Below are 12,354 nucleotides of genomic sequence, written 5' to 3' on the forward strand. Positions count from 1 at the left end.
ACAATATACATGTAGTGTTTCCCACCTGCTCTCCTCCTCTAATCAAAACAAATCTCTGGTGTGTTGATAAGGTAAGGTTTTCTATTTTCATCATGTAATTGGTAAAAACTTTTCTTTTTCATTTATCTAAGTTAAGTCTAAGTTAAGCTTAAGAGTAAAAAATGGCAGGTGTTCTCACACCCCTGTTATGCTCCTCTTGCTCGTTGTGGGAGCTCAGGGTCACGGTTGATATCCCTGACTCCTTCGCGCACAGGAACTGTGACCAGCTATAGCTCTTGTTAGACTGCATGACTGCCCTGGAGCTACAGATGGACTCACTTTGGAGCATACACGATGCTGAGGAGTTCATGGTAGCATGTTAAGTGAACTGGTCACACCGCAGATTAGGATTGCTGAGGGAGAAAGCGAATGAGTGACCAAGCAGAGAAAAAGCAGGAAGGCAATGCAGATGTCCACTGTGGTCATCTCCCTCCAAAACAGGTATACCGTTTTGGATACTGTTGGGGGAGATGGCTCACCAGGGGAAGGCAGCAGTAGCCATGTTAATGGCACCGTGGCTGGCTCTGCTGTACAGAAGGGCGAGAAAGAGAGTGGAAGAGCTATCGTCATAGGGGATGCAATTGTAATGGGAGTAGATAGGCAGCTCTGTGGTCAAAAATGAGATTCCCAAATGGTATGTTGCCTCCCAGGTGCACTGGTCAGGGATGTCTCAGGTCAGTTGCAGAACATTCTGAAGAGGGAGGGTGAACAGCCAGTTGTTGTGGTGCATATAGGCACCAATGATATAAGTGGAAAAAAAAGGGATGAAGTCCTACAAGCAGAATTTAAGTAGTAATTGTTACCAGTGCTGCATGCTATGTGCTAGGCAGAATAGAAATGAAAGAAAAAGCAGGGTGAAAGTGTGGCTTGAGAGGTGGTGCAGAAGGGAGGGGTTCAGATTTTTGGGATATTGGGACCGGTTCTGGGGAAGATAGGACTATAACAAATTAGATGATCTACACCTGGGCCGGACTAGAACCAAATGGGAGTGCTTTTACTAACAATATTGGGGAGGGATTAAACTAAGGTGGCAGGAGGATGGGAACTAAATGAGGAGAGTAATGGACTAGTAATGAGGTAGTAATTAAATCCTGTAAGGAACTAGATAATGAAGTCAACGTGACTAAGGGCAGGAGTAGGCAGGAAGCAAAGGGACTGGTGGTCTGAGGTGCATTTGTTTTAATGCAAGAAGTGTAGTAGGTAAGGCAGATGAACTTAGGGCTTACATTAGTACCGGGGACTATGATGCTATTGCTATCACTGAGGCTTGGTTGAGGGATGGACATGATTGGTAACTAAATATCCCAGGATGCTTCAGACAGGATAGAGGGGGAGGTAAAAGGGATGGAGGAGTTGCATTACTGGTCAGGGAGGAGGGCACTATGGAGGACTCGAGCAGTGAGGCAACATGGGCAGAGCTCAGAAATAGGAAGGGTGCCACAGGCGGGTTGTACTACAGGCCTCTGAACAGGGAGTGCGAGATAGATGTACAAATATGTAAACAGATTATGGAAAGATCTAGGAGCAACAGGGTGGTGGCGATAGGAGATTTTAATTTTCCCAACATTGACCGGGATTCACTTACTTTAAGGAGGTCTAGATAGAGCAGTATTTGTAAGAAGCATCCAGGATGGCTTTCGAGAGCAGTATGTAAATAGTCCAACTCGGGAAGGGGTGTTACCGAATCCGGTGTTGGGGAATGAGCCCGGCCAGGTGGTTGAAGTTTCAGGAGGAGATTAATTTGGGAATAGTGATCACAATTCCTTAAGTTTTAGAATACTCGTGGACAAAGATGAGAGTGGGCCTAAAGGAAGAGTGTTAAATTTGGGGAAGGCCAATTATACAAAAATTCGACAGGAGCTGAGGAATGTAGATTGGAAACAGCTGTTTGAAGGTAAATCCACATTTGATATGTGGGAGGCTTTTAAAGAAAGGTTGATTAGAGTGCAGAAGCGACATGTTCATGTGAAAATGAGGGATAGAAATTGCAAGATTAGGGAACCATGGATGACAGGTGAAATTGTGAGACTAGCTAAGAGGAAATGGAAACATATATAAGGTCTAGGCGAGTGAAGACAGACGAAGCTTTAAAAGAATATCAGGAATGTAGTACTAAGCTGAAACAAGGAACTAAGACGGTTAAAAGGTTTGCTAAAATATCTTTAGCAAACAGAATTAAGAAAAACCCCAAAGCCTTTTATTCATATATAAAGGAGCAATAGGGTAACTAGAGAAAAGGTTGGTCACTCAAGAAAAAAGAAGGAAAGTTCTGCCTACAGTCAGAAATTGGATGAGATTCTTAATGAGTACTTTGCATCTGTATTGACTGATGAGAGGGGCATGATTGATGTTGAGGTTAGGGATAGACGTTTTAGATTAGATTAGATTAGATTAGATTAGATTACATTACAGTGTGGAAACAGGCCGTTCGGCCCAACAAGTCTACACCGACCCACCGAAGCGCAACCACCCATACCCCTACATTTACCCCTTACCTAACACTACGGGCAATTTAGCATGGCCAATTCACCTAACCTTCACATCTTTTTGGATTGTGGGAGGAAACCGGAGCACCCGGAGGAAACCCACGCAGACACGGGGAGAACGTGCAAACTCCACACAGTCAGTCGCCTGAGGCGGGAATTGAACCCGGGTCTCCGGCGCTGTGAGGCAGCAGTGCTAACCACTGTGCCACTGTGCCGCCCACGTTTGATTACTCTAGGTCAAATCTGCATAAGGAGGAAGTGTTGGGTATTCTAAAAGGCATTAAGGTGGACAAGTCCCCAGGTCCGGATGGGACCTATCCCACATTACTGAGGGAAGCGGGAGGGGAAATAGCTGGGGCCTTAACAGATATCTTTGCAGCATCCTTGAACACAGGTGAGGTCCTGGAGGACTGGAGAATTGCTGATGTTGTCCCCTTGTGTAAGGAGGGTAGCAGGGATAATCCAGGTAATTATAGACCAATGAGCTTGATGTCAGTGATAGGGAAGCTGCTGTAGAAGATACTGAGGGATAGAATCTATTCCCATTTGGAAGAAAGTGGGCTTATCAGTGATAGGCAACATGGGTTTTGTGCAGGAAAGGTCATATCTTACCAACTTAATAGAGTTCTTTGAGGAAGTGACCAAGTTGATTGATGAGGGAAGGGCTGTAGATGTCATACACATGGACATCAGTAATGCATTTGATAAGGTTCCCCATGGTAGGCTGATGGAGAAACTGAAGTTGCATGGGGTCAAGGGTGTACAAGCTAGATGGATAAAGAACTGACTGGGCAACAGGAGACAGAAAGTAGTAGTGGAAGGGAGTTTCTCAAAATGGAGAACTGTGACCAGTAATGTTCCACAGGGATCCGTGCTGGGACCATTGTGGTTTGTGATATACATAAATGATCTGGAGGAAGATATAGGTGGTCGGATTAGCAAGTTTGCAGATGACGCTAAGATTGGTGGAGTAGATGATGGTGAAGGGGACTTTCAGAGAATGCAGCAGAATATAGATGGATTGGAAATAGTAGGTGGAGTTCAATCCAAGCAAATGCAAGGTGATGCATTTTGGAAGATCCAGTTCAAGAGCAAACTATACGGTAAATGAAAAAATCCTGGGGAAAATTGATCTGAGTGTTCGAGTCCATTGTACCCCAAAGGTGGCAACGTAGGTCAATAGAGTGGTCAAGGCGGCATGTGGCATGTTTTCTTTCATTGGACGGAGTATTGAGTACAAGAGTTGGCAAGTGATGTTACAGTTGCATAAGACTGTGGTTGGGCCACATTTGGAATACTGCCTACAGTTCTGGTTGCCACATTACCAAAAGGATATGGATGCTTTGGAAAGAGTGCAGAAGAGGTTTACCACAATGTTGCCTGGTATGAAGGGAGCTAGCTATGAAGACAGGTTGAGTGGATTAGGATTATTTTCATTAAAAAGGCGGAGGTTGAGAGGGAACCCGAGTGAGGTCTACAAAATCATGACAGGTTTAGACAGGGTAGATAGCAAGAAGCTTTTTCCCCCCAAAGTGGGGGACTCAATTACTAGAGGTCACGAGTTCAAAGTGAGAGGGGAAATGTGTAAGGGAGATGTGTGCAAAGTTCATTATGTAGAGGGTGCTAGGTGTCTGGAACGGGTTGCCAGCGGAGGTGGTAGAGGCGGGCATGATAGCATCATTTAAGATGTATCTAGACAAATACAAGAATGGGCAGGGAGCAGAGGGATAGAGATCCTTAGAAAATAGGCGACAGGTTTGATAGGGGATCTGGATCAGCACAGGCTTGGAGGACAAAGAAAAACAAATTTTCTTTATCCTCCAAGCCTGTGCTGATCCAGATTTTCTTTGTTCTTGAAATCCCCCATTTGACGGAAAAGACACCTACCATTAATCCTATCTAGACCTCTCATGACTTTATAAACCTCTATACAAGTTACCTTTCAACCTCTTACACTCCAATGATAAAGTCCAAGCTTTTCCAGCCTTTCTTAACTCAAATTTTCCATTCCCGGCAACATCCTGGTAAACCTCTTCTGAGCCCTCTCCTTCCTGAAACGAGATCACCAGAACTGGAAACTGTACTCCAGAAGAGGCCTCATTGTCCTGTACAACCTCAATATTTCAAAGACAGTGTGTAGCCTTGGTCTCTGTACTTAAATACATATGTTAATACATTGGCAATAGTTCAGAAGTGCACTAGATTGATAGCTGGAATGAGTGGGTTGTTTTATGAGGTGAGGTTAAATAGGCTGGGCATATTTCCACTGAAGTTTAGAAGAGGAAGGGAGAACTTGATTGAAATGCTTAAGATTCTGAATGGTCTTGACAAAGATGGACGTTTCAGAACCAGGAGACACCGCTTTAAAATTAGGAATCACACTTGTGACAAAGGAGGCACGAGTATCCACTTTTTTCTCTGGCCTCTCAGTGCCATTTTTAAACTACTCTGCAACTGACCCGTAGAAGATCAGGTAACCAACAGCAACCATTCGCAGATCAACCTAGGTAACTGCTCACAGGGTCAGTAAAAAGCATGACTGCAAATTGATAGGTTGGATAAACCAGATTACTTTGATAAGTAAATATACGAAAAATTATTTTCATTACCTGCCAAACGCATTCAAAAGAGCAACAACTTCCTGTCGGGTGAGCTGAAAACCTGATGAAGGACTCCGCTCAGGAAGGTTCTTGATTTCCCGTTCAGAAAATAAAATCTTTAGAGCTGCACCCAAACCCTGAATCTGAGGAGGAGACCAGTAAATAAAAGTATTACATCCTAGTACCCTGCTCTCTTTCCTAAGATGGTTGTGCATTGGAATATTTTCCACATTTTTAGTTTGATTCTGGATCTTTCACTACTTTTTCAAAGAAATTTAGCTTTGACATAATTTGATCCGAAATATAAACGCATTCATCCATCAAAAAGTTCATCTGGTTAGGCTGCATATTGGTTTTTGTTCTTATTCCATTTTGAAATACAAGTAGTTAAACATTTAAGCAGCGTTTTGTTATTGGTTCAATGAACATTCAATACTGCATTTAGGTTATATGTTCTATATTGAAGATAACACATTTCTAAATAGATATTTTTAAAGTTCTTTGAAAGGATGAGAGTTTAGCTGGCAAGGCCATCACTTGCTTGACCATTGAGCTGACAGTTAAAGAAGTCAACCACATTGCTGTGGATCTGCTGTCACACGTAGGCCAAACTAGGTAAGGAGAGTAGAAGTCCTTTGCAGAAGGATATTAGTGAATCAGATGGGCTTTTAATGTCATTTATTATCATGATCACAATTATGGAGACTAATCTTACATTCTAATTAGTAATCTAACCATCAGAGTATCAGCCTGGGTTCTCTGGATTACAATATCACATTACGATATCTCCCAAGTGAATAATTTAAAAACTTTCAGTTGTCTATTAGAATTCGGGATTATGCTTAATATCATTGGTATAATGCAGAATGATTATGATTAAAATGCTAGCAAAGAAATATTTTCACTATTTTTTAATAATTATACCCATTACCTTCAATAATTATAACATAAGATTTGACAGAATCTGTTATTTAGACAACACAATGTGAGGCAGATCGGAGATTCCACAGTTGATACACTAAGATGTTCTACTTTGTGTGTTAAACTAGCATGTAAATCTTTCATGCCCCCTGATGCTTTTATAATATTTTGGAAGGACTGAGAGCCATTAGGTTTTGAAACATGTTTAACTCTTTGCAGTCAGCTTCAATTTATGAGCTCCTCACTTCCAGGTGAGATTGCTAACACTGAGTCATGACTGACAGCATTGGACAAAGGTTGTCATTCCACAAATATTTAAGTAATTATAATCACACTGGTCAAGCGCAATTACAGAAGTTAAAAATTTGAGATTGAAAAATTCTACAATGCTAAATTAGACATTTAAACTACAGAGGTAATATTTACAAATTTGATATTTCCTTTTCTTGTAAAGAGAAGGCCGAGGGATAACCTTAAAAGGAGGACTTTGAAATGTCTTATTAAATTAGGCATCGTTCCATAAAGTGTCAGACTCCATTAATATTGGGACAGCAAACGCAGAGGCTATGACCAGATTAAGACAGTCACCAAAGAAATCAAATAGGAAATTAAGATGACTTTTTCTAACCTAGAGATGAGAATGTAGAAATCACTAGCAATAGAATGCAGAACTCACTAGCATTATTCCCTTCAGAGTGCATGGTCTGACAACAAGTTAAAGCACATGCCATGGTCAAGCCAAACCAATTAAGATAATGAGCATGCTTGACTATGTAAAATAATGTTAAAGGTAACAAGCATTTAAATGAATGGACTGCACATTAAAAAAAAAGGCATTGCTTGCTGCTACAGGAAGTAGTTGAGATGAATAACATTGATGCAGTAAAGACAAGCAAGGAAACTGATGGAATGTCAATTAAAGCTGATAACATTAGTGAGGGAGGATGCCACATTTAATTGGAGTTTGGACACATTGGATCAAAAAAATCTATTTCCACACTGCATGTTTTATATAATTGCATGCAACAGACCAAGTAATTCTGATGGCAGCTCCATTTCAGTCTTTAACAAATGGAATAAAAAGTGCTGTTTATTCTCCATAGCCACATTTGAGAGTTACTTTAGGAGAAAGTCTTCCCACACATTCAAATGACTGAATTAAAATTTGAATGACTGAACAGTATAGTAGAGTGCTTCTCAGTAGTGTGTCAACTTCAAGTTGTTAATATTTTGCAAAAAGTAAACTACATGTTCACTAGGAGGCCCCTTTATCAGTCACATATGAAATTCTGACGTGGCATTAAAGGAACAAAAAAAATTCCACTATTGTTCAAATAACAGCATCTCAAAGTCTGCATTTTAGTTGTACTCTCAGGCATATTTATTTGAATAACTGGTGCAGAGGGTTTAGCTCTGCTCCGTTTCTCATCTGTGTCCCTCAGAAATCTCGGAGGAATATTGATTTGACATAATAATAAAAAAAAAAATCCACTTGCTCCTGCAGTTTTTTTTAAAAAAAAACAGCACAGTTGCTCTCCAAATTGCTTGCATTACTTGGAAATATTATTTGAAACAAACCTGAAGTTTACCCCATAACCTGCACTTGTCACATCCAACACAGTCCATTATACGGGAGATATTTTTAAAATGGAGTCTGAACTCTTCCTAATAAAAAAGATTAAAAATCATAACTCATTACTTGAATTTAACCTCAAACAGTAAGGCATGATTGATTTAAGTTAGCACAGGTTAAGCAGGCATTATGAAAATGCACCATACAATATATATATGCCTTTGATCTCAGATGTCTTGCTAATTTTAAATAGGAATGCATCTATTCAGTAGAATCTTAAATCACAACTTGATTTCTGCTATACACCACTTCGGAGTCTAGTCTTTACTTTTCCGTTGTTTCAGTTAGACACACAAGAGCCTACCTATAACTGTATGCTGTCCCAGACTGCATGAACTGTTTAGAATGCTAAAATGTAATACATGGAGTAATTGGCAACAGTAACATTTATAGTACATAATTAACTGAGAAAAGAGTCCAAAGAAGCTTCACAGTGATTAATTGATTAAAAACTGACACCAAACCAAAGGAGCAGATATCAGAAGGTGTGAGCAAAGCATGGTCAAAGAGGTGGATCTTAAAGGAGTAAAGAAAAGTGGATAGGTGAAGACATTTAGAGATGGAAGTCGAAAGCTTATAGCTCAAACTGCTGAAGACAAAAGAAAAGAAGGGGATGAGGACTTTGTAGGGAAAAACCAACAGATATGAAATTAGAGAGAGGATCAAATGGTCAACGTTTGATGGTATAGTTGTGAGTGTGTTGTGGCACAGTAGGAGTAAAATTGATTTGGAAGATAGGAGAAACCAGGTGTTAAAAGATACAAGGAAAAGATAATGAGAGTAGGAACCCCAGGCAAAATGGCAGAGGGCCTGACCATAAATATGGTTAAAAAAGTTTACATAGACGGAAAGAGTTCAGATTGAGAGGGATTAAGTAAACAGAAATGGATAGAAAGCATATGAGGAATTCCTCAGCGCAGAGGCAGAGAGATATTATGTCAAAGAGAAACTCAACAATGAATCTTGGATGGTAATGTAGAGTTATTTTGTTTAAAAAAAAAGGAAAGGTCATAGGGGGTCGAAAAAGATGAGGTATTCAAAAGAGTCAGAGTAATAGAGTTGCAAAGGGAAAGTCCAACCAGTGATAAAGTGACATGAACCACCATTGTGGTTTAGGTTGGTCAGGTGATGGAAACTAGTCAGGCAGGGAGAGAAGCATAGAAGGAAGCACTAGGCTATCCAAGAATTGAATCCAAACTTGAGATAGTGGTAGTAGAACAGGCAGAAGAATAGAAAAAAAGCATTAAGTCGGGAATCGAGAGGGAATTTTGGCAGAAGTTGAAAGAAAAACAACTCTGTGCAATCAGAAAAATTCAGCTAAATGATAACATTTGCTTGGAAACCAAAATGCAACAGTAATACATAAAGATGGAAAATCTAAGAAGAAAATTTTTCCTAGGTCAGTAATTGGAGCAGAGTAGACCAGTTGGCCCTTTTAGCAAGATCATGACTGATCTTCTACCTTAACTCCACCTTTCTGAACTCTTTCTCACTTTGTACCCAAAAGTCTATTGCCCTCCTTCTTGAAGATATCAGAAAACGTAGTAAACATTACACAAATTTTATAACTAACAAAACTTTTTGGAAAGAAACTTCAGAATTATTCATTATAACAGATACCCTAAATAGGCAAAACACTGTTAACATTTTACCTTCAATGTTTTAGCCTCTTTCTTGTCGCCTGCAAACATTGACTTCTCATCAAAATGCATAGGAAATGACCTATTGTAAAGGAAAATTATATGTATTCTGAATACTGTAAACAAAGTATAATTTGAATTAAATTGTCCAAGTTTTGAACATGCAGGTCAATTAATGAGACGAATTAGAAAAACGACCAACTTCTCAAGATTGTAATTTAAAAAACACTTTTAGAAAAGTTTAAAAAAGGAATGTAGTAATATTGCTCTTTAAGCTCTGCATATTACAGATTTTTAAATGAAAAGCTTGTAAAGTCAAAATATAAATCACAATCCTGAAACAAATTCATAAAGCTCTGCATTAATGCATCACAAATATCAAAGACACAGTCCAAGGGATGCATGATTGTAATTTTCAATGTTTGAGAATCAGGAACTTGACAGAAAATCAAGGCGCCATTGTTAGTTTCCAAACAAATTGTATTTTCTAGAAAATAGGCAAAATAATGCACAAAATAAACTTTAATAATTTAAGGAAAACAGGAACAACAGCAATCTGAATTCAGATCCCTGGTGTCTTTCTCTGTGCCCCCCTACCACACTGGCCTATCCCAGAGGAATACAGAGCCCCACGTAGGGCTAATTGCTCTAAACCAAACATAATAGAAATTAGACATTCAAGCTTCTAATCTTGATGCTGTAATCATACCATTGATCAGTCTAGCTAGTGGACTGGAATACAAGAGAAAGGCACTACTACTTTAATTGTGGCAATGTCATTCTGACAAATTCAATAAAAGTGATTGCACTAGGAATGTACACACACTTCAAGTAAACACCAAAATTGCTGAGGTGAAAGAAATGAACCTAGTGAGACATAGATTATGAGGTTTATACTCAGTTTAGAATCAAGAGCAATTTAAGTTTATGAAGACGAAGGGGAACAATGAAGGCGCCAGTAATAATCAATTTAGTACTTGTCCATATAACTTTGTAGAACAGGAAGATAGTGGCTGTTCTAAATTTGGGAAATGCTGGTGGCCCACAATTAACAAAAGCTATACTTAATCAATGGCAGAGAATTCCTACAATGTCTTCTCTACCTTCTCTCATGTTAATCTTCTGATGTCCCAGGTTTCATCCTTTGCCTTCAAATTTCTCATTTGTGGGGTATCCCTTGTGGGGTATCCCTGGCCTTCCTAAAAAAAATGCCTCACTGCCTACCTGATATCTGGTACTGGATGAACAAAACTTTCATCCAATTGAATACTGGGAAGACCAAAACTATTGTCTTTGAATTCTGCAACAAACTAAAATTTTCTAAAGTGAGCAGACAGTTGCATATCAGTGTCATCACTAACAGGGCTCATTTCCACCTCTACATCATCACTTGATTCCAGCTATATTTCATTCATTTATTTTGTTAAAACATCCCTACATAACTATTCTAGTACACACCAGATTAACCTTCTACACTGCAACCTCCAAAAACAAGGTCATCCTAAATTCTGTTGCTTAAGTGGTACACCAAATTTAGCTCATTTATCATAGTAGCTGCTTGCTGATCTACACTGTCTCCTAATTAAGGACAGCCACTATTTTTTGTGGACTTTAGCAAGGCCTTCGACAAGGTTCTGCTTTGTAGGCTGGTTAGTAAGGTTAGATCACATAGGATCCAAGGACAGCTAGCCAACTGGAGGCAAAGTTGGCTTGAAGGTAGGAGATAGAGGGTGGTGGTGGAGGGTTCTTTTTTGGACTAGTGGTGCATCACAAGGATCAGTGTTGTTCATTATTTATATAAACAAATTGAATGAGAATATAAGAGACTTGGTTAGTAGGTTTGCGGATGACACCAGAAGTGGTGGTATAATGGAGAGTGAGGAAGGTTATCGAAAGAGTACAACTTGATCAACTGGGCCAGTGGGCTGAGAAATAGCAGATGGATTTTAATTGAGATAAATGTGAGATGTTGCACTCTCAAGACAAATGGTCAGACTTTAGGGAGTGTTGTTGAACAGAGGGACCTAAGGGTGCAGGTACATAGCTCCTTGAAAGTGGTACCACAGATACACAGCATGGTGAAGAAAGCGTTTGGTACACTTACCTTCACTGTTTAGAACATTAAGTACAGCAATTGGGACATCATGTTACAGCTGTACAAGACATTAAAAAGTCCACATTTGGAGTACCGCGTACAATTCTGGTCACCCTGCTGTAGGAAGGATGTTACTAAACTTGAAAACGTGTAAAAAAGATTTACAAGAGTATGACCAAGACAGGAAGGTTTGAATTATAAGAAGAGGCTGGATAAGTTTGGACGCTTTTTCTACTGGAGCACAGGAGCTTAACAGGTGACATTATAAAAGTGTACAAAATTTTGAAGGATAGAGATAATGTAAATACAGTCACAGATGTACAGCACTGAAACAGACCCTTCGGTCCAACTTGTCCATTCTAACCACATATCCCAATCTAATCTAGTCCTAAGTAGTCAAAGTCTTTTCTCCAGGGTAGGTGAGTCTAAAATTGGAGTGCATTGGTTTAAGTTGAGAGGAGAAAGATTTAAAAAGGGACCTGAGGGGCAACGTTTTTTTTTTTACACTATGCATATATGAAATGAGCTGCTAGAAGAAGTGGTAAAGGAGTGTACAATTATGACATTTTTAAAAATTTGGACAGGTACACAGAATGGAAATTTTTAGTATACAATGGGCCAAACTCAGGCAAACGTGACTATTTCAGTTTAGGAAACCTGGTCAGCATGGACAAATTGGGCTGAAGGGTCTGTTTCCATGCTGTATGATGCCTTGACATTCAATTCCATCACTGAATTCACCACTAACAACATCTTTGGAGTCACCATTGGCCAGAAAATCAAAAGGACTTGTCACATCAACTGTGGTTACAACAGCAGCTCAGAGGTTAAGAGTACTCTAGCAAGTAACTCACCTCCTGTCCATCATCTATAAGACATGAGTCAGGAGTGTGGTGGAATACCCCCTACTTGCCTGGATGGGTATAGCTCCAATGACACT

At 39.7% G+C, this 12,354-nt stretch overlaps 1 protein-coding gene across 2 annotated transcripts in view; it reads right to left on the minus strand.

The window, feature by feature from the left end:
* Nucleotides 1–12,354, minus strand: part of ero1b (endoplasmic reticulum oxidoreductase 1 beta) — an 84,774-nt gene that overhangs the window by 7,643 nt on the left and 64,777 nt on the right. For both annotated transcript variants that reach the window (XM_043680077.1, XM_043680085.1), the window contains exons 13-15: nt 9,332–9,401; nt 7,625–7,711; nt 5,135–5,268 (exon numbers count right to left, since the gene is read on the minus strand). In XM_043680077.1, the coding sequence (XP_043536012.1) occupies nt 5,135–5,268; nt 7,625–7,711; nt 9,332–9,401 (291 nt within the window). The remainder of the gene's footprint in view (nt 1–5,134; nt 5,269–7,624; nt 7,712–9,331; nt 9,402–12,354) is intronic.

This window comes from Chiloscyllium plagiosum, chromosome 3 (genome assembly GCF_004010195.1).
Source record: "Chiloscyllium plagiosum isolate BGI_BamShark_2017 chromosome 3, ASM401019v2, whole genome shotgun sequence".
Classification (NCBI taxonomy): Eukaryota; Metazoa; Chordata; class Chondrichthyes; order Orectolobiformes; family Hemiscylliidae; genus Chiloscyllium; species Chiloscyllium plagiosum.